Here is a 20367-nt window from a genome sequence, read left to right on the forward strand (position 1 = left end):
CATGGACGATTGAGGGAGATGAAGGTTATTACGTTAGTATCGGAGTTGTCTTCTCAAGTCTGGAGACGTCTGCAGGTTGTCAAAGTGACTACATGGAAGCGTTTGATGGTATGATAGATATTCACATCTGTTTGAGTACCTATTTACTGTCACGAGTCCCCAAATGTTATACGTGCAGTGATGATGATATAATAACTCATTCGTGTAGGTATTTGGAAAGCAAGATTCATGTACAGTTGCAACCTGTCTATTTAATTCAGTTGTGGATACTTTTTCAGGGATTTACAGGACGCGAATTCCTGCGTCCTATACGCATAAAAATTGACAATGGACGCAACGAAATTTAGTAGCGCATCCACAGTGACGCAGAAAAAGTCCAAATACTTTTGTAAAAATTCCAATCACGTAACAATAAGTTATCACTGAGTTTACTACTAGCTGACTTATGGTATCATATGCAATTTCATTATTGTAACAATTATTGTGATGATCATGCTACACAATACAATAACAATAGTAGTAATAATATTTAAGTGTATAGGACAACATTTTGTTGTCCATGACCACTGAAAATTATAAGCATGAGTCCCAGGGACCCTCAAATACAGTACTCAAGGTAAATCCCTGCTTTTGATGACACGGATGACCGGGTTCGGTCAGGCGAACCTTGTCCACTTTATCCACATCAAAGGTTAAAGTAATGTTTTTTTTCTGGGTGTACAGTCTTTCATTTCTCTGGAATGACCAAACTGCCTTATTATCTAAGGCTCGTTTTTATCACTCGTGTCATCATCCTCATAGTCTTGAACAGGTCGATAGCCTGTGGCTGTGTCTGTTGTGAATAATTATTGCATCTTGTAGTAGTTTTGGGGTGATTCGAATCCTCTAGAGCAGTGCAACTGACCAAAACGTTATTGGGTGATTGTATTTCGAATCCTGTAGGCGCAGACTCCAGTGCCCCCTCTCTAGGACGCTGGTATGGGAGCAGTGAACCACGCATAATGGCTTCAAGCTCTGTGTTGTTCCTGAAATTCAAGTCGAATTCCCATACAGTCGACAGAGGTTTCAGTATCTTATATATAATGTACAGGGATCCTACTGGTAAGTGTCCAGTTACTTGTACACACAGGTAACCAAACTCATAAATATAAACCAGTTGCGACGTACATCTAGCTGAAGGTGTTATTTAAGAATTTGATATGACTGTTTTCAACTGGAGAAACTATGCGCTTTTAACTTTGTAACTAGTTACCCGTTAGTGTGGAAACTCTAAATATGATGAATGTTTGCCTTGTACGTGTAAATACCTATTTCCAGAATTACCATATATCACAGGCACCGGAAGACAGGAGGGGATTATTATTGGAGGTTCCGTAGGTGGTGTTTGCCTGCTACTTATCATAGTAGGCGCAATATGCGGAATTGTTTGGAGAATCAAAAGACAGCCGGACGCCAGCAACATGATGTGGAGTATTCTCAGAGGAAAGTCCAGAAAAATTTAATTTGGAAGCAAAGTCAAGCATCTGAGAGGGATTTTGTATATAAAATGTCGGGATAAAGAAAGAATCGATGTATGCCTGTTGGTGGCTAAAAAATACAAACATTGTTCAGCAATACAGGTACAGGTACAATAATGTAGGTGTTCTATGTGCAGTTTCGATAACAGGTATCTCACAACGATGACAGATGACGTCCTAGAAGACACCCCAATTTCCAAGCACACAATAATGAACTGAGTTTTGTAAGCATTGTCATAGGTTGAGTTGGCTCACATCTGACATCCTCAGTAGCGAATATACCCACCACTAGCACCAATGGACGCCCTGACTCCCAAATGTCGCTTCAAATTATGTTATGCGAGACTAGACTAGACTGTCCTCCTTCGGTAATGTTCATTGGGGTTGTCAGAAATGCCTATGCTATGATAAACCTGCTGCGGAAAAAGACAGTGTGCAAGTACCTGTCATCCCCAATACGTATTACGACTTTCGTTTTAAGCCAAATAGCGTTTTGCTAATGTTTCTAATATTTTAGTCACATTACATTTACATGTCTATACTTTCTCTTACCCGGCACTTTATCCAATCTTTTTGAAAATTTGCTCTTGTAGCAATTTGTCAGTGTTTAGTCAGGTCTGAAATTATCCTAGGAATAAATTGATTGAAGCTTAAATGTTCCACTAGTAGATGGAACGATACGTAGAATGAATTTAACTTGAATCATGCCTTTCATTTTGGAAAGAAAGGTGAGAATCTATACGGTCGTATACGTTATTAATATTTGACAAAGACTATGGCAATGATGTCTTCAAAAGACAGTGTACCTACAAATCTGAATAGTTAAAGTGTGCATAAACAACAGAGCTGTTGTATATTGTCATCAAATTAAGTAAAGCACAGCCTTGGGTATTAATGTTTCTGGAAGTATTAAAGATCAATGTACACATTAACGTTCACATGTTTCAGTGTTTTGTGTGAGCATGTTCTTACATAGAAACTCAAATTATTTGGGTTTTTCTTATTGTCCATGATGTTGTTACTCTCATGACGACGATCTTTAAATATGCCCCCAGTCAGCTACAGGGGTTGGTTGATATTAGGAACAATATCAAACGTGGAGACGTGATAAGCCAAATTGAATGCATTGCAAGTCTTAGTACGACAGTTTAAGGTTAAAAAAGATTCGTTCGGGAGGAATCCGAGTTATAACGTTTAGTCGTGCATATTTAAGTGCATTCACGTTTTCTCTGCGCGTGTAACATGTTTATAGCTGCACCATGCTGATGGCCTTTCTATAATGTCTGAAATAACTCCATTTTAGCTGTAGATTGGATTCATCGGAATTCACATTTAAACTTCCAGGGTCCAGTCAAAAGTAACATCTTTTTCATACCAAAAGAAATTTAAACAGCAATCAGGCATGACCTATGTATGTAGTGTCAGAGAATAATGTTACATAAGCAAAGTGGGGTGTATGTAACAGTGCCATGTCGGTCTGGAAGACAATTCAGTCAAATTGTGAACATATTGCCCAAGCAAGGATAGCCACCCCTAACACATTCTTGCCTCTTGATATACTATAATCAATATGATCGTCACGATATGGCTGAGATATTGCCGATGTGACGTTAAATATTAACTCACTCACTCACTAATCAATGTGACCTTTTGTTTGTCCGACAAACTTTTCAATCTTGCAAGCCTGCCTCACTTACACATACAACATAATTACGAAGGTACTTGAGTTTACATGAGATATAAACGAATTTGTTGTGACACAGTCCGTATGCATGTTTGGTGTAAAGGGAAAATACGTGTTATGAATTATATTAATGGATCACTGAAAATCAGAGATGACACCGGGTGTTCGCGACATATCTGAAAATGACAATTTAGTGATGGCACTGTCATTTCTTACGTGTTTTACTCATCCCGCCATTGGTGCAACCAGAACAGCGATGATCACTCTCACTTATAATGAAACAAAAGACAGCAATATAATCATTTTTATTTCACATGGAATTAAATAACACAAAATGCAGTAACGGTTTATTCTGTTGATGAACAGTAGGTAGAAGGAACCATATTAACATACTGCTCTGATTGCCTAGCATATGAACACAACACCAAAAGCGAGTTTCTCAAAGGTTTGTTGATTGTGTTAACTCTAATGTTACAATGAATTTGAAAGGGATTACCTATTAGCGCAATCATTAAGCTTGGTCCGTATTTAGTGCCTTTAACATGTAGATGTCATTGTTCATTGATTCGCAGATATATGTGAACAATCATTCAAAGCCTTACAAGTGCAAATAGTTAGAAGAAAATTACAAAATGGACACAGTTCTATGTTGATCTACAGATCGGAATAAAGCAACATTATTTTACGTACACAGTGCTTCTATAAGCATGTTCATATCTTGTTTAACAGTCGTTTATGATTGTCCTCAGTGGAGGGCGTGTCCATGGTGTCACCTGGAGCTTGGTTGCTCACAGAGCGTCCGTTATTTTTACCCTCATTGACACCGGTTCGTTTCGAGGCACATTTGCAGATTGCAGGCGGAAGACCACATAGTAGGGCTACTCCCGCAATAGTACCCATAACTATCAAAGCAACTTTCGAGAAGCCGGTATCTGTATCTGTAGTGATATGCAAAGGCACATGCGTTAACATTGGTGTTAAGATGAATGCCATGGCTATGTTTTGTTACTTCATACACTACTTTGACACGGTAAACCATACATAAATGGAAATAATTGAATAATTGTAACTGTAGTAAATAATAGTAACTGTAGTAAACCTGTAAGACAGGATACCGATTGGTTCATAGAACCAAAGTTACAAGTGAATTGTATCACAAAATATTCATATCACATGTTCTAAAATTAAACAAACTTATCAAGCATACCAATTGAAAAAACAAGATCGAAAATGACAGTATCACCCAAGCCCGATTTTTGTTATTCTAACGATGAACATACATATACTGGACAAAATGAGTTAGGGATATTGGTATTTTTATGATTTATATTTTATCAGAGTGTCAATGAATACATAGATCATTATTCATAATTTCAAAATTTACATATATCCCTGACAATTTTTGTCCAGCATATATCTGAACAATTCTGGTTTTTACGCTGCTTTGACATAGTTACACATACTAAAGGAAACACAACGTATTCAAAGCTTACCGATCTCTTTGTAATGTGCCATGTACAAGATGCGGAATCCACTGTTGACTGTATGTGAATTCGTTTTGAATATCAGGAACATGAAAGAGCCCGAACTAGTTTTGTTTGGTTGAGACCCTCCACACCAGCGTCCAAGGGAGGCTGCACTGGAGTCAGAGCCTGCAGAAACAGAAACACCGACACCGGTTTGGTCAAATGCACAATATTGTTGTAAATGTACAATATCCATTATATATATAAAGTCAATTAATACATATACACAAACACAACGAAATAAACAACTTGGGATAGACGGACAATCGTGTCCAGCAAGGAAGCAAGACAATTCAGAAGTTTATAATTACTTCGTGCTATCAAACTTATATGTTGGAGTCAACTTTCTGCTGCATTTCAGGATAATGCAGAATCAGCGGCACACTATTGTTTTCGCAGATATGACGCCAAAGAATCCAAATATCCACCAGACTCTACAGATAGGTAACAATGTTTGTGAGAAGGATTAGGAACTGTTTCGTGTATCCTCCAAGGGACCAAGAAAAGTACCCGTTGTTGAGGATTCCAGGGCATTCTTTCTCAACTAAAACCTGGTTACAAAACAATCTGGGTATAGACGATCTTGTCAACTGAAGTCTTAAACTAGACCGGGCTCTTCACAAGAAGGATATTATCAAAAGTGTATATGGAAACAGTTCATGGGGAAATAATCATATCACTCTCCACTGATACGACCACTACTACTGCTACTGGTGCTGTTACCGCTACTGTCGCTGCTACTACTACTCCTGCTCTTACTACTAACAACTACTACTACTACAGCTGCGACTACCACCACCACAATAACTACTACTACTACTACTACTACAGCTGCGACTACCACCACCACAATAACCACTACTACTACTACTACAGCTGCGGCTACCACCACCACAATAACTACTACTACTACTGCTACTACTACGGCTACAGCTGCGACTACCACCACCACAATAACTTCTACTAAACGCTACTACTGTTACTAAACAATACTACTACTACATACTATGATCTGTTAAGGCATCTCCTTAAAATTCTCCCTTAAACCTCACGAAAAAAATATCAAATATTTATCGGTACAAATTCATTCGAAACGTTACGATTCGGATATGCGTGATACAGTTTCACTAAGGTCATAATGCCGTCATTGGACAGGTTGTATCAATACATTTTACATTCTTGGGGCACTAAGTTGCAGTCAAACTGAACAGCGTTTATTCACACACCTGAGATCAAACATTTCTAACATAATTATGGTATTAAAAAAGCAGAGATATGGTAATAAGTATGTAAACAAGCATATTTTCAATCATACCATCAAAGGCTTCAACGTAGTCAGTTAAACACCCAACAGAATTCTCCAACCGTGAGTCGATAACTGCAATCTTCACCTGATCGTAGTCATCCGTCTGGATTTTCCACGTGGATTCGACGTTACTGGAAAAGTGATAGATTTCTTCATACACAAAGTTGCGAAAGAAGGTACCAAAAGTCCACAGTAAGGTATTATTATGGGAAATGATTAAACAAGCATCTGGGGATCAAAGATTTTTTATTTTTTTTCGCAAAATGTGTGCCGAACGACATTTTATTCCCAATTGAATAATACTTTCAAGACTGTTTGGCTCATTACCAAATTACACAGGTCAGGGCTGAATTAATCACTTCATATCACATTCCATGATGTAGGAAAGCAACACCTTTACATTTACTTGTTGTTTTTTCATTAGCACCATGCAATATACAATGTACCATCAACAAAACATAATGAAGATAAGTCCTGCAGATGCATCATAGGACGTATAGGAATATAGAATGCTGGAGTGATGTGAAATGCACCATTTGCTCATTAGCATCACAATTTCATCATCTGATGATAATTTAGAGCTCCTCTAAAGGTATCGGCTAAGATGACTTACTATCCAAGGATAAACATACCTCGGGTAATTAAAGGGATAATTTGTAGATACAAAGTATTTGTCATGATAGTCAGCTGAAAGACGCATCTCTTGTGAGGCTGAAAAAAAGGAACAATCAGCATATGTGACTTCACTTCAGTATCTGGGTAGTTACAGTATTCCAAATGCACAAAACTCATCAAACGCATTGTGTCTCCTTAAAACATATAGATTATAGGTAATCAAGGTATATATACATGTAGAGAACAATTACAACACACGAAACAAACAGAACACATCTATATGTTATAGCCAATTGTCATCAACTGATTCTGGAGGCAAGGGGTTCAACTGTCTTCCGGTTACCCAATTTACGTTACAGAAATCGGTTCTTAAGCTTCCAGGATCCGTTGACGAGGGTGCCGTTGTTCATAACCATTTTAGTGCTAAGGTGACCGTCACTCCCATACCCTACCACAGACGTAAGGTAGTCTTAGCGATAATTTGCATGTTGCCATCAAACACCGGTATTCATCCATTGTAAACCTATTGTCTGCTTTACTCGCATTACAATCTGACGTTTCTTGATGACGGAAAACTTGGATAAAATGTGTATGGCATGGATGTGTCAATATTCAATGCGCTGTGTTTGTTGTGACGCAGGCCGATAACATCCGGTCGCGACTCGAAATCCAAATTTCACCCTGATTAAGTGTGCAGGTCAACGTCTTGGATCTGCCGTACTTCTGACTACTAAGTTGTGTATCTGAAATTCAAAATTCATCCACTTTCATTGCAGACTCATTCAAGTTTCATACTGTTGAAGTGTCCCGCCTTGAAATCCATTTGTAAACCCCTTGTTGTGTCAGATGCCCCCGTGATGAATCTGGCCGTGACAACAGTTCCGGAACTGATGTAGTAAGCATAGGATTTTCCCCACCACCTCCCGGGGGTTGTTGATCCAGTGCTGGTACCTGAGTAAATGAATACAAATACCAATATTGTATCACGTGTTCAAATTTCCTACCGATAATGCTTGTGGCATTGGGATTTATGAAAGTTAATGTAACATGTCAAAAGACAATATTTGTCTTTGTTTAGAAAAGGAGTATTTGTAGAATCAAACAAGTGTACGAATGGGGCTGACATTAACATGTTTGGATACCCAAAGAGACACCTGTTCTGTTTGTTGTGTACTTTCGTGCATGGTCCACGGTCCTATATATCAAAGGTGTCTGTTGATTCTAATAGTGTCAGGCAACAGTCATTCACCTACTACGACTGTCAACAGACAGATACAAGAAGTACATACACACCAAAGGTGTGCATGCAGGTAGTACATTCTAACTAATGGGATAGATACATGACGTATATTACAACACATGAGTAAATACAAGATGGACATAATTCTATTACTGTTAATCTGTCATTACTCATAATATGTTTTGGTCGAATATTTTGTTGTTGTGGGTCACCGAGAACAGCTTTATTACAGGCATCATTTAAAAGCGTGGTTAAAAGATTGCATTGATACTCTTTTGGATTGCATTGTTTCTATTTTATCAACCCCTTTACAACCCAACGTTTCGGCAAGATAGGTCCATATTGAGACAATTTAACCAATCTGTCATCGGTGAAGCTTTACATCGTTGTGGTTGTTGGAGGCCACGACCATATAGAGCCACCTGTTCATGATTGGGAATACTATCTATTACGTTTGTACTGTTTCTTCGTTTCGAATCCAGGTAGAATGGCTCCAGTCATTTTCTGACGTTCTCTATGTTACCATTTCTGGCATTACTGCTACCCCGTCGCTATTCCTCTGGTAGGTTTGCACACAGTAATCATGGTAGGAAACATGTAACCGTGAGCTGTAATCATAGTTCAGTAAAAACATAGGCAGATAATTGACCCAGGACTTCATCTGAAGTGGTCGTGTACACTTGCATCACTGTGACACATCAGGTATGAACATGACTTGCACGTCATACTGCCCGGCAATCTATGCAATCCCACATATCTTCTGTTAAACATTGTCAATGCATCGTGAGTTTTAGCAATTCATGGTTGTTTTAGTGTTTTTGTACCATTATTGAGCGACATCAGTGATATAGTTGATGATAGAGTGAATAAAATGTGTCAGAAACCAGAATTTCTTCATCCCACACCAACACGCAGAGACGCCGCTGACAGAAATTATGTCTAAAACGGTTTCTTACAATTTCACCAAGTGCATTCCATTCATTGTGAGTATATCGTTTGTACATAATATGTCATTAATGAAATCCGCCAAGTTGTCCGAAAGCTTACGGTTAGTCAAGACAAAATACATCTACGTAGACTTGTGCGATGTCAATGATCAAGCAGAACCTTACATAACCGAATCAGTAAATGTCCACCTACATGACCACTGTCTGTAAACAATTGAGTCAGAATCAGATGACTAAAGTACTGTCGGAAACAGAAAAAAAATGTATTCTCTCATTTATCTCTACAATGTATGTAGTTGATATGTGAAAGTGTGAGATATCTGTTAAACTAAGTTCGACCTAACTACAGTCTCAGTGGTAGAGAGACAGGAAACGGAGAAAAAGGACTTTACTTAGGGGAAATTAGTGCAGAAATGAGCGATGCAGTTTATTACTAAGTTCAAAAAGACAGACCATGGCTTTATGCAAATTAGTGTGCTACGATATTGTATTACAAAGGAGATTTTTTAAATGCCCAATTTGAAATTAGACGTAGGTTAATTATAAACGGTAGCTGACGTAAAAAATAATAACTTTTATGCCGAAACTATTAAGGATGTAGCTACCATGCAGTCTCACTGTCACTATAAAAAACAAACAGATAGGACGGGTCGCCTCAAAGCAAAACCTGGGGTCGGCTTGGGGATAGAGATATCAGCTAAGTTAAGATAATCCTTTAGGGCAATTATACTGGGGAGGTACACGGCACTTCATAACAATTTACAAATAATATCCAGTCCTGTCGATCTTCGGGTGGTCATGCCACCTATATACTACGATGCGTTTCTATAGTTTTCGAGTATCATATTCTTTTAAATATCTCAACATAAACTTTATGAAAGAAAGACACATAAGATGGTAATCAATAGATGAGATATAGTCAACACACATGAAAAAACACAAAATGTCTTTGAGAAGACCCCTTGTAGGCAGCACGTGCATTTCATGCCAGGTGAGTCGACGGTCCCTCGTCATACCTGGCTGAGCGACCTAATTGCCATCTATAGTCTGATCTATTGTTTTCAGCAGCTATTCGTATTTTTTCTAAGTTTTGCCCGATTTTACGAGTAAACATGCTTTTCTGGATATCGTATTACGCATCCCACTGAACGCCCAGTTAGGCCGAAGTGGGTTCTTTCGACATATGCTATTTGCAATTTTTGTAAATTTTAGGGATACAGAGCCATAACCTAAAAACAGTTTGTTTCTATTTCCGACAGTACTATAATATATAGTATGAGTTAAATTACCCACCGTCAAGATTCGATGGCTCACCCAGAGAACCAGGCAGCCAGACACAATACAAGATTCTGTTTGTGTTTCACTTCAATAAAGCCTCTTAATCTGTCACCCTCAACCAAGAAGATGTTCATTAGTAAGCCTCAAACTAAAAGGGTGTACAATCTTTTCACTGATTGCATACATGCATAATTCATTACTACAAAACATCTTACCATCATAAAGTTCCAGGTAATCAGAGGTTGTTGACGTATTTGTTGGCTCTGTTTCTTGCTTTAATTTTCTCACTTTAATACGGATATTCATATTATCGGGGGCACGTACAGTCCAGTGGCAATCTTGTGAACTGGAACTACAGAAATTAAACATTATCTTCCCATCTTTACCAAGACCGAGTACCTGGCCCACGCTTTTATACTGAGATCAAACTTTATTCTTGACACCTTTTCAACGTGATTAATTGCATGTATTTTCCGATAGTTTAAAGCTGACTTTCTGAAATTAGTTCCGATATACAAAAAAAAATTCAATTATTTTTATGGCTACACTGACTTGGTGACCAGAGACAACCTGAACATGCTGCTGTAACCCACCCTGTGTCAATAACGAAGTTTAAGTATGTACCAAGGTAAGAAACAATGAATGAGCAACTATCGAAATGATGGAGGGTATCATAAATCATTCACCGCTTATGTCATTTGGTTTTAGAGGAATCTTGAACTTATGACGTCTTTTTCCACCGTATAGATGAAGATACGGATATACGCAAATGAGACTTCTTCTATGAAGCTCAGTCGAACCTGTCAAGAAACTTTCCGGAGAATGTGAAAACTCCATAACATTCCAAACTGAGAGGTACCAAAGCCAATTATCATTGTCCACGATGCGCTTTACATATTCTGCTTTGTACCATGTATGGACCTTACAACTATAAGCATACCGGAGACGGTAATAAAAGGAACAACCCACACTATCTCGAGGCGTACTAAGATTTTGTCAACGTTTCAAATCTACTGAAAATGTATTAGACACTCGCATTACATTCAGTGCATTTTGATATCATTTCCATAACGCATTGACTGTTTATAGTGGCCATTAGTTCAGAAACCCTTCCCTTTAAAAGTTGAGCCTATGCCGATTTAATATGGCACTTCACTTGGTGGACAGTCCTTTCTCCAACGTTTTGCAAAACAGAGCCATTACCGCTCAAAATCCTATATGCTTGACGCCTTAACAGAAACCATGGAATGCATTGTTTCCATGATTCATAAGAAAATAACCTGGCCAATACTCTTAATTAATTTTCAGTTTTCATCCAGTCTACAAAACCAACTCACTAAGACAGGACAGGCACATCACAAATATTTCTGGCTTCGACTTCATAGCGAGCATTTACCTCTAAACAATTACCTCTCCAGGAACTGAGTCTGAATTCTATATTCAGGCCTAGGTAGGTAATTCATGTCGGCCATCTGGAGTTTGCCTTTCAACCCGTCGGACATCAAAACGTCAATCTCAACATGGAGAATCTGGGGTTTAGTCTCAGTGTGACTTTCCTCTGGCAACTCGTTCAATAGCATGTATAGGAGATAATTAGGAGGTGTTGGGGATCTGGAGAACTCAAAATAATTTAGCACAACAATGGAGGTTTGATGGTTTGTCTCTGCGTTGTATAACCCATCAGTATATCAGCTTCTGGGGTGAGCCCTAAACAGCTGATGTACGTGTAGTTCAAGGAATATTATAGAAACATCCATGGCCCACAGGGTGCCCAAGAGAGCCGTACATCACCAGGCCCGCAGGAATATCTGATTTCTATTACAATTATTATTTCCTTACTTTTCATACGGCCCTGTCAGAGTTGTTACTTTATCCGTCGTAAGATTGACTGTCCCTCCACATATTGATGTCTCTGAAAGGAATTCACAATAAAACTTTCATTACTAACATACAAACTCCAGTGAACTTAGAAGTGTACTTTATCGTGTCGATACTCATGTCACGAATATATTTAGTATTCACTCTTCCTTGCAGTTCTAAATACAAAACATTTTCCTCTGTAGAATATACAGCTAGAAATATACTAACCATTAGTTGCATAATATTTTAACGTGAAGCCTTTCCTGCCGTTTGAGTAGCGTGTAATGGATTGAAGGGTCATAGCTGATCCAGTGCTCTGGAGTGTTGGTCTTGAATTGCCACACCAGAATAAAATCGTATCATTTGAGGGCGATGGTCCTGGTAAAATCAGGACAGAGACGTACAAATAAGCTGGAAAAACCATGAATGACAACTTGGAAAAAATGTGGAAAAAAAAACACATCTGAATTACAGTAAACTAAAGTTATAAAGAACTCGAAGAAACACGAATATTTTGAAATGAGAGTATGTTACGTCTGAGAAGCTTAATGGTCACATGCAACGTAAAACACAACTTTGCAGATTCTGATACCTTTCGGTATGGACTTACCGAAACAAAGCGTCAAAAATGCAAATTCAACTTATAAAGTTGAAAAATAACGCGATGAAAAAAAACGCGCGAAATCGGAGTTCAAACGTTTCATTAATTTTCCCCAGACTTTTCTGGGGAATACGGGTTTCAACAGCTGGGCTGCGCTCATAGCACGTGCGCAGTGAAATAGGTTCGCGCAACTTTGAAGCGGGCTGTCTGGTGAATACTCGGTGAAGGCATTGGTGTGAGCTATTTTCATAATGTTTTGTTGATATCTCACAGGCGCGAGCTTTTTATATGTTATGACGGTAAATAAACTGTTTATATAATTTCATTTGTCTATTTCACCACACGTTCTTCTTACCGAGTCACTTTCTCAGTTCGATACTTAAAAGCAATGTCATTATTTAGCGTTGACACAATTTCTAACTGTGATATAGATATGTCGTTGTCACAGACAAAACTCAGTGTCTTGTTTTATTGACACCTGTGTGTCTGCCTGCCTGTCTGCTAATGACAATATTCAATACACAACTGCGATCACTGACCATATGCAATTTGAACTTAACACCAATCAGGCTATACACCATAAACAAAACGCATTGATTTATGGCCCGAGTTCGGTCTCTGTCACATTATGTAATTACACAGACAGGCAGGTGTGATACTTGAACACATGACATGTTATGATGTCTGTTGATTGCAAAATGTTATACACAAAAATGAGCATGTATTTACAAAACCCAACATCTCTATATATACACATACAATGAACCGGCGGCATCTGCTAATGAACCAGCCGTTACACTTGAGTGCACACCCACCCGCTCTGACCGGGTTCGGTATCCCGGCTGCTTCGTTTCGAGGGAGGCAAACCTACGTACAAAATATTGCACTTTTGATTTGCGATTATACGCTTATAATTTTGTTTATTTGTTTTTTCATAATCAGCAATGCATATTATATGTCATGAAGAAGTGATAATTGTGTTTTAATTATGTTTGATTTTTTGGTTGCATGTGACCTTTAAACTTCATGGAGTATATATGCACAGGTAGAATGAGTGAATGAGTGAGTTAGTTTTACGCCGCACACAGCAATATTCCAGCTATATGACGGCGGTCTCTAAATAATAAAGTTTCTACCAGACAATCCAGTGATCAACCGCATGTGCATCGATCTACGTAAATGGGATACGAAGTCAGCGATACGTGACCACTCGATCCCGTTACTCGCCTCTTACGACAACCATGGGTTACCGTAGACAGATATTATTATTCTTACCGTGTTATCTGCCATCTCCATCTATTAGTTATTACTCAAGTTATTTCAATGTCGCAAGTATGTTAAGGAAAATAGACTGTAATTTTGGCTGATTCGGATTCAGTCTATTCCCTGTGTACAATAAGCTTCGTGGAACTGTTGTGTACCATTGTAGGCAGTGACACGGCTATAGGCGCAGGCAAAGTAATCATCAGGACTAATCTGCACGTCCGAGTCCAGTACGACGATACGGACCATCATACCAGGATCAGGCGCAGTCATTATCCACGTGCATGTTTCACCGCTACAATTAAGAGTGTAAAATGAATTATACTTGACGCTCCTTTGTACGTACTGCAGTTGTGTCACTTGTTCTCAAGCACGGATATGATGCAGACCGACAAAAAATAATCAAATATCAGGGTGATATTTGCATACATAATGACTAACATGTACGTGGGTCGATCAAAAAGTACGTAGACTAACTGTATTCTCGATGTCCAATGTTTGAAAAACTTCCATTTTATTTTGAAGGAATCTTTAGCAATGTCATATCCAAACTTTCACATATGTGGTTTATGTGGTTAACGAGATATTTGTCATCACAACACATTGGGGTATAATATTTCTAACAAAACTGCAGAAAATGAAAAACGATGTGTCATTTGGTATCTCTTGGATAATGGGATATCCTCAGAGTATATCATATAAAATATGTTCAGTATAGTATTCGGATGACTTCCCGTCATTATCAATTCACAGTCAAAGATTTGAATTGCTTAATATATTTAGTCGAGAGCTGTTTTTAAGGACATCCCTATCATGTATGAATAAATGAAAACATTAGAGTAAGTTATGTCCTTATGATTACGTCATCTGAAAGGGGGTGGGTAGTGCCTCCAAAACAAGCTCTTTCAGTCAACATGAAGAGGGGAGTCACTTGAACAAGCGAGTGTAATTTCAAATTGCTTTTTTATGAACTTTAATATCTAAGTGTGATTCTAGGGGACTTCTATCAATCTCAAACACACAAAATATATCTTGCATACTTTCTTTCTTGAAGTTTTTGATGCATTAATTGTAGAATTTGCGATTTTGTGGGTACCAACATAAAAGGTCAAACAAAATGGGGAACATCAGACTGGAACATAGCAGAACCAAATTGCTTGAGCTTGACAGATAATATGTAGAAAAATATAACAAAATAACTGCATTTGTATCGTTTTCTTGGTGACTCTACATACTTTTTGATCGCCCCTCTTTTGATTACAAACGAACGCACCTCGCATAGAACTGGAAGTACTGGTCCATGGAATGTAAACTTCAGGTAAGGAGGCAAACTTCATTTCATATGGATGGGCCTTGAAACCCGACAAAATAATTCTGGCAGTCCTGAGGGGGACGCAACTCTTAGAAGACATTTAAGGTTCCTCAGACTACAAGTTGTAAAAAATGTTCAACATGCTGCTTGAATGTTTCGCCCAAAGAATCTGTCTCATTAGTTCTAAACATGTATGACGTTATTAAGGTATATATGGAAGAATACAACACAAAATGAGTGATCTTTTAACACATACACACAGATCAAAGCGATTCGCTTTAATTTTTAGGTTAGTGGCATAACACGATTTTCTAACTTTGTTTTAAATTATATATGAGGGTGTACTTACTTGGGCGCGAACTTTGATAGTTCGGGGAATTTCAGGATTTTAGGGTGTGTAGTTGCATTAAGGAATCGTGGCCCACAAAATGGCGATTGAAAAGGTATCGCTGAAACATTATTGAAAATAAACTCTATATTATAACATATTGTTGCATTGAAAAGTCATAGAATGCATGCTAATCCAACTTCAATTCGACAACATTATACTAGAAGCATTGTTTGTTTGTTTGCTGTTTAACGCCGCACTCAGCAATGTCCCAGCTGTATGGCGGCGGTCTGTAAATCGAATCTGGACCAGACTATCTCAGTGATCAACAGAATGAGCATTGATCGATGCTGTTAGAAGTATTGATACTCTCAACGCTATGACAAGAAAAACAGTCTTAGAAATAATCGTTGAACATCAGAATAATATTAACCGTACCAACCTTTCTTTGTACTATGAGACACACGGAGCCGGAAGCCCGTTCCGCTGGTATCACTGCCGGTTTTGAATACCAGTTTCATATATATTCCATTAGAATAGTAGGGACCAACTGGGGATGTTGATGAATTTCCACAAAACCGTCCAATTTGCAACCATTGGTTTCCATCGATTCCTAAGGCCAAACAGATTCATGTAAAATGTACTAAAATGTTTTCATGGTTTGGCATTGTTAAGACAAATCATGAGAAGTCCTGAGACAATATACAAGGACAGTGAACACACACATATACACGTATCGAAAAAAACACTTATGCAAACTGAAAATACATCATAATTTGAGTACATTTATGGTAGGCCATGAGCAAGTTTTCGGTACCATTCAGAAGGACCAAACACTTTTATGTTTTTTGAAGTTGCTAGGGTCTCTAGATATCAAATGTATGATGGCCATGTCGGTTTGGTAGGCTAAATCCAAGATGGCCTTCAAAATACCCCAACATTTGAAAATAAAATGTCAATCCCAAGCTTTAATTCTGTGTAAAGTTTATCAAATAGGTTGGAAATGAAAATTGGGAGGTACAAATAGCGCTAACATGATTAAAAGAATTTAGTTAATATCAAATTGTTATTTGATACCCTTAAGTCATGTTTTTTCCTGATTTTTACGAGACGAAATTGTAAGTTCAAAGAACTCTTTCGAAAACTCTATTCTGAAGACAGCTCTTTAACTTCAAATAGTGAGAGCACCTTCAAGTTCCTTAAATTGGTTTGTGACAGTCACTGTTCCACAGTGTCGTCATCAGTGTCACTCTTTGGCATGTCATGGTCCTCGCATACCATGTTGTCAAAAGTCTGCTTCTGACATGTCACAGTGCATTTCAGTCCATTGGTAAGGCATTGGCAACTTGGCTGCTTACAGACTGTTGTGCACTTGCAAGAAATGAACTCAAGAACAGCATCTGGAGCAAGAGGTCCTGTCACCCAGCAATCGCCAAGTGATCATTTTGTTCCATAAATCCATGACCATCTGTTGCCCGTGAAGTTGTATATTCAGCTTCCAGACAGTTGTTCCATATTGCAGCTTAATATTTTGCTCTCAGGATGTGCATAGATAGACAATCAAAGCAGGGTGGCAATTGTCCTGATTCAATTGCCCCTTTTCCCACCTTATATAAGTATATCAACATAAGTTCAAGGGCAGTGAGAAACTGTATCGATTACTTTACAGACACGGATAATTTATGCCATCAAACATTGTATTGTAGGATTATGGTCATTTGTCTGAATAAACTGTCTCGGACCATCCATATACAAGACAGGGTCTGTTGCACGATTCCGACTATATCCTAAGCATGATTGTATTTGTAGTTATGTATGTCTATCGGTTGGTGGTGATATTATACTGTGATACCATTAACAGTGATGTGCATTATGTTGATACATTCACAACAGAATTGATAATTCGAGCCATATTTGATGCAACCAGTCCTAGTCTAGTAACGTCTTACGAGAGAGGGGGTGGGGTGGGGTGGGGAATCACCGCTACTTCAGATATCCAGGACAGCGATCAGCATTTGGTAATTAAAACTGTCTGCATAGAACTACAAATGTAAATGGTAGATTACAAAGACTAAAATGTGTTCAATAAATCTACGGTAGACAGTGCACAACGAGGACATGACGTACCATACAGGTCTAAAGAAGCATTTACACACTGCGGGTAGTCTCCCTCTACATCACCAGAGAGGATGTCGAGCCTCATGTTTGGTGGTTGCATCACGTCAACCACAGTTATGACGCAATCCAGGTTCCTGAAACAATACAGGTACAGGGCTGAGAATAAAAATAAGGAAAATGAGCTGTGGTGTCAAATGAAACAAATAACGAATAACAACTGATTTTTTTTTATCAAAATTAATGCACACGGACTAAATGTCCAATAGTACAGGTGTTCAGTCATAAACTTCAGATAGTTAAATAAAAACAGAATGCCTATTTCTCCAACATGTTTCGTTGTTTACTTTTCAGGGAGATTGTAGCAGCTATATAGCCAGTGTCAGTCTAGTTAAATTAATGGACAATATTATGTGCCCTGGTTTGATCCCATCTAATTGGATAATTGAAACTCTGTCCGCTTTTCATAATTTAATATCTGACAGAAAATCACTTTCTCGATTTTCCCATCGCAAGAGTTACCACAAGTAAACCCAACCCTGCAAATCTGCACCACACACACACACACACACACACACACACACACACACACACACACACACACACACACACACACACACACACACACACACACACATACACATATACGCACGCATGCATTTTGGATTATAATCTTACTGAAAGTACAAATCACTGGCTTTGCTTCAAATTACCTGCTATAGGAATCGGGGTATCCAGGCGACAGTATATAAGCAGGTGTGTTATAAATTAGGTACGTCCCACTGCAGTTTCTTTCTGAAACACGAAATATTGCCAATGCGTACATGTCACTGTATGCTTGGTACAACGGAGGAAGGGTCAGGGTTTCCCCTCATGATATTCATGATCAGGGGTGTATGATCTTTACCTATAAAACTTCCATCATAAAGGTACCTATTTGGCTGGGTACATGTGGAATACGTTGCACTATTCGGGTTATCGTTCATATATATTTAAAATATAGATATATTCTCAGAGAGGTAAAAGCATAACGTGATTGAGAGACATACAAACTCAGGCGTTTTCACTGTAAGCAATAAATAGAAGTTGTATAACAGAAGTTAAAACATTACCTGGTCTCGAAGAATATTGCAACTGGAAACCCCTGCTGGTCACATTCTCATTGGTTGATAACTCTATCAACAGCGAATTCTTTGAACTGTAGTACTTGGGCGTCTGGGTTGAACGGAATGTCCCAAGAAGCTGGCCAGCTGAAGTATAACGTGTATACCTATGCATATTCACTAAATGTTGATGTTGATGCACCAAATTACATATTTTCACGAATCTAAACAATCACAAGCGACAACAAACGCTTATGCTGATTTTAAATTTGCTCAATTGATAGCACGTGTTTAGCAGAGATACCCTTTGCATATGGGATGAGTTTTGGTGCTTTTTATAATATGTTCATGATCACGTTTGCCCACATCACATATTGTTAACGTATACACAAATAGGTTTTCCTGAGATCTGAACCTTTGCTTCTTTTTGTGCTTGGTAGAGCAAGTATTTTCTGTTTGTGTGCTTTATGTTGTACTGGCAATAACTGACGAACAATCGATTAAATTATTAATATCCGTAGGGACCTTCACGCTTCTTGGCATTCCATTTAAAGATACAAGCAGCCATGCGGTCGTTCCTTGTGTGAAAATATCACGTTTCATCTATGTAATAAAGTAAATAATGTTTTCCTAGATAGATCCGCACACAACAGGTGTTCTTTCGATATTATTTATAAGACACCGCAAATGGATCCTAGCATAATTCTCCCATAGCAGTAACAAGATACTGGCTTTAAGCTGCCATCTTAATGTTTGGGGGTAGCAAACAAGCCACGAATGCATGAATGTTTATGTTGTAATCAAATGTGTTTTCATTTTCAGAATCTTAGAACTACCACTCACGATATAAAGATATATATCCTGTACTAGGATCATACACCCGCATTGGGACATTACCTTCAGCTTTGTCTCCGTTATAGACACGAATGGCATCATCTGTGTACGTTGTTGGAGAATCTTCCGATCGGTATTGACGTGGGAAGGCAGTTATCACGTCAACGTAAATAGTATGGTTTTCGTTTTCAGCAGTTATAATCCAAGTGCAGTTGACATTTCTGAGAAAGAACTGTAAGATTAACACATACAGTTAACGGGTAACATTAATGTATTCAAATATATACATGGAAAGAGTATCGCAATACCTATGATTTTAACCCCATATAGTCATTTATATCTAGATCATGTTACAATGATATTTGTGTCTGAAACGAAAATGGTAGATTGTCTTTTGCGGGGGAAAATAATTCACTGATCGCTTGACTCTGTGGCCACGTACCAAATATCACATGCATAACAATGTAAATGATATGGCATGGTGTCATCGCCATGTAACGTGACAATGTGCACGCGAAAGAAGGTAATATAATAATCTTAATATCATTATCAGTGAGACATTTACCCTTACAAACATCTTTTTCAACGACATCGTTTAGAAAGAAGATTATTATGGTAAGGAGTTAAGGACATGATCACGGGTGTCAAGGTTTGTAAAATGTAATCACTTTATAACTGTGTACTAAGTTATTAAATGATGATAGTAAGTCACATAAATTCACCTTCCAAAAATATATCCAAATATGTACATAACCGTAAAACAATGACTTACTTCAATCAATCAATCTTTATTCAGTACTTAAAAAGGCCACAGGCCTGTAGTACATTTCAAGTTTAC

General features: G+C 38.2%; 1 protein-coding gene across 1 annotated transcript; it reads right to left on the reverse strand.

Moving 5' to 3' along the window:
* Nucleotides 1–3491: 3491 nt before the first annotated feature.
* LOC124258836 (deleted in malignant brain tumors 1 protein-like) lies at nucleotides 3492–19744 on the reverse strand. Its single transcript, XM_046692926.1, has 15 exons — nucleotides 19593–19744; nucleotides 18705–18842; nucleotides 18306–18387; nucleotides 17605–17729; nucleotides 15920–16090; nucleotides 15499–15598; nucleotides 13996–14132; nucleotides 12202–12351; nucleotides 11953–12025; nucleotides 10329–10465; nucleotides 7444–7599; nucleotides 6666–6744; nucleotides 6043–6164; nucleotides 4695–4853; nucleotides 3492–4139 (listed from the first exon to the last, which is right to left on the reverse strand). Exons 4-15 carry the CDS (start codon nucleotides 17693–17695, stop codon nucleotides 3913–3915), a joined length of 1602 nt encoding a protein of 533 aa, XP_046548882.1. The 5' UTR covers nucleotides 17696–17729; nucleotides 18306–18387; nucleotides 18705–18842; nucleotides 19593–19744; the 3' UTR covers nucleotides 3492–3912.
* Nucleotides 19745–20367: the final 623 nt, after the last annotated feature.

This window comes from Haliotis rubra, unplaced genomic scaffold (assembly GCF_003918875.1).
Source record: "Haliotis rubra isolate DU_JTF1 unplaced genomic scaffold, ASM391887v1 Scf70, whole genome shotgun sequence".
NCBI classification, from domain to species: Eukaryota; Metazoa; Mollusca; class Gastropoda; order Lepetellida; family Haliotidae; genus Haliotis; species Haliotis rubra.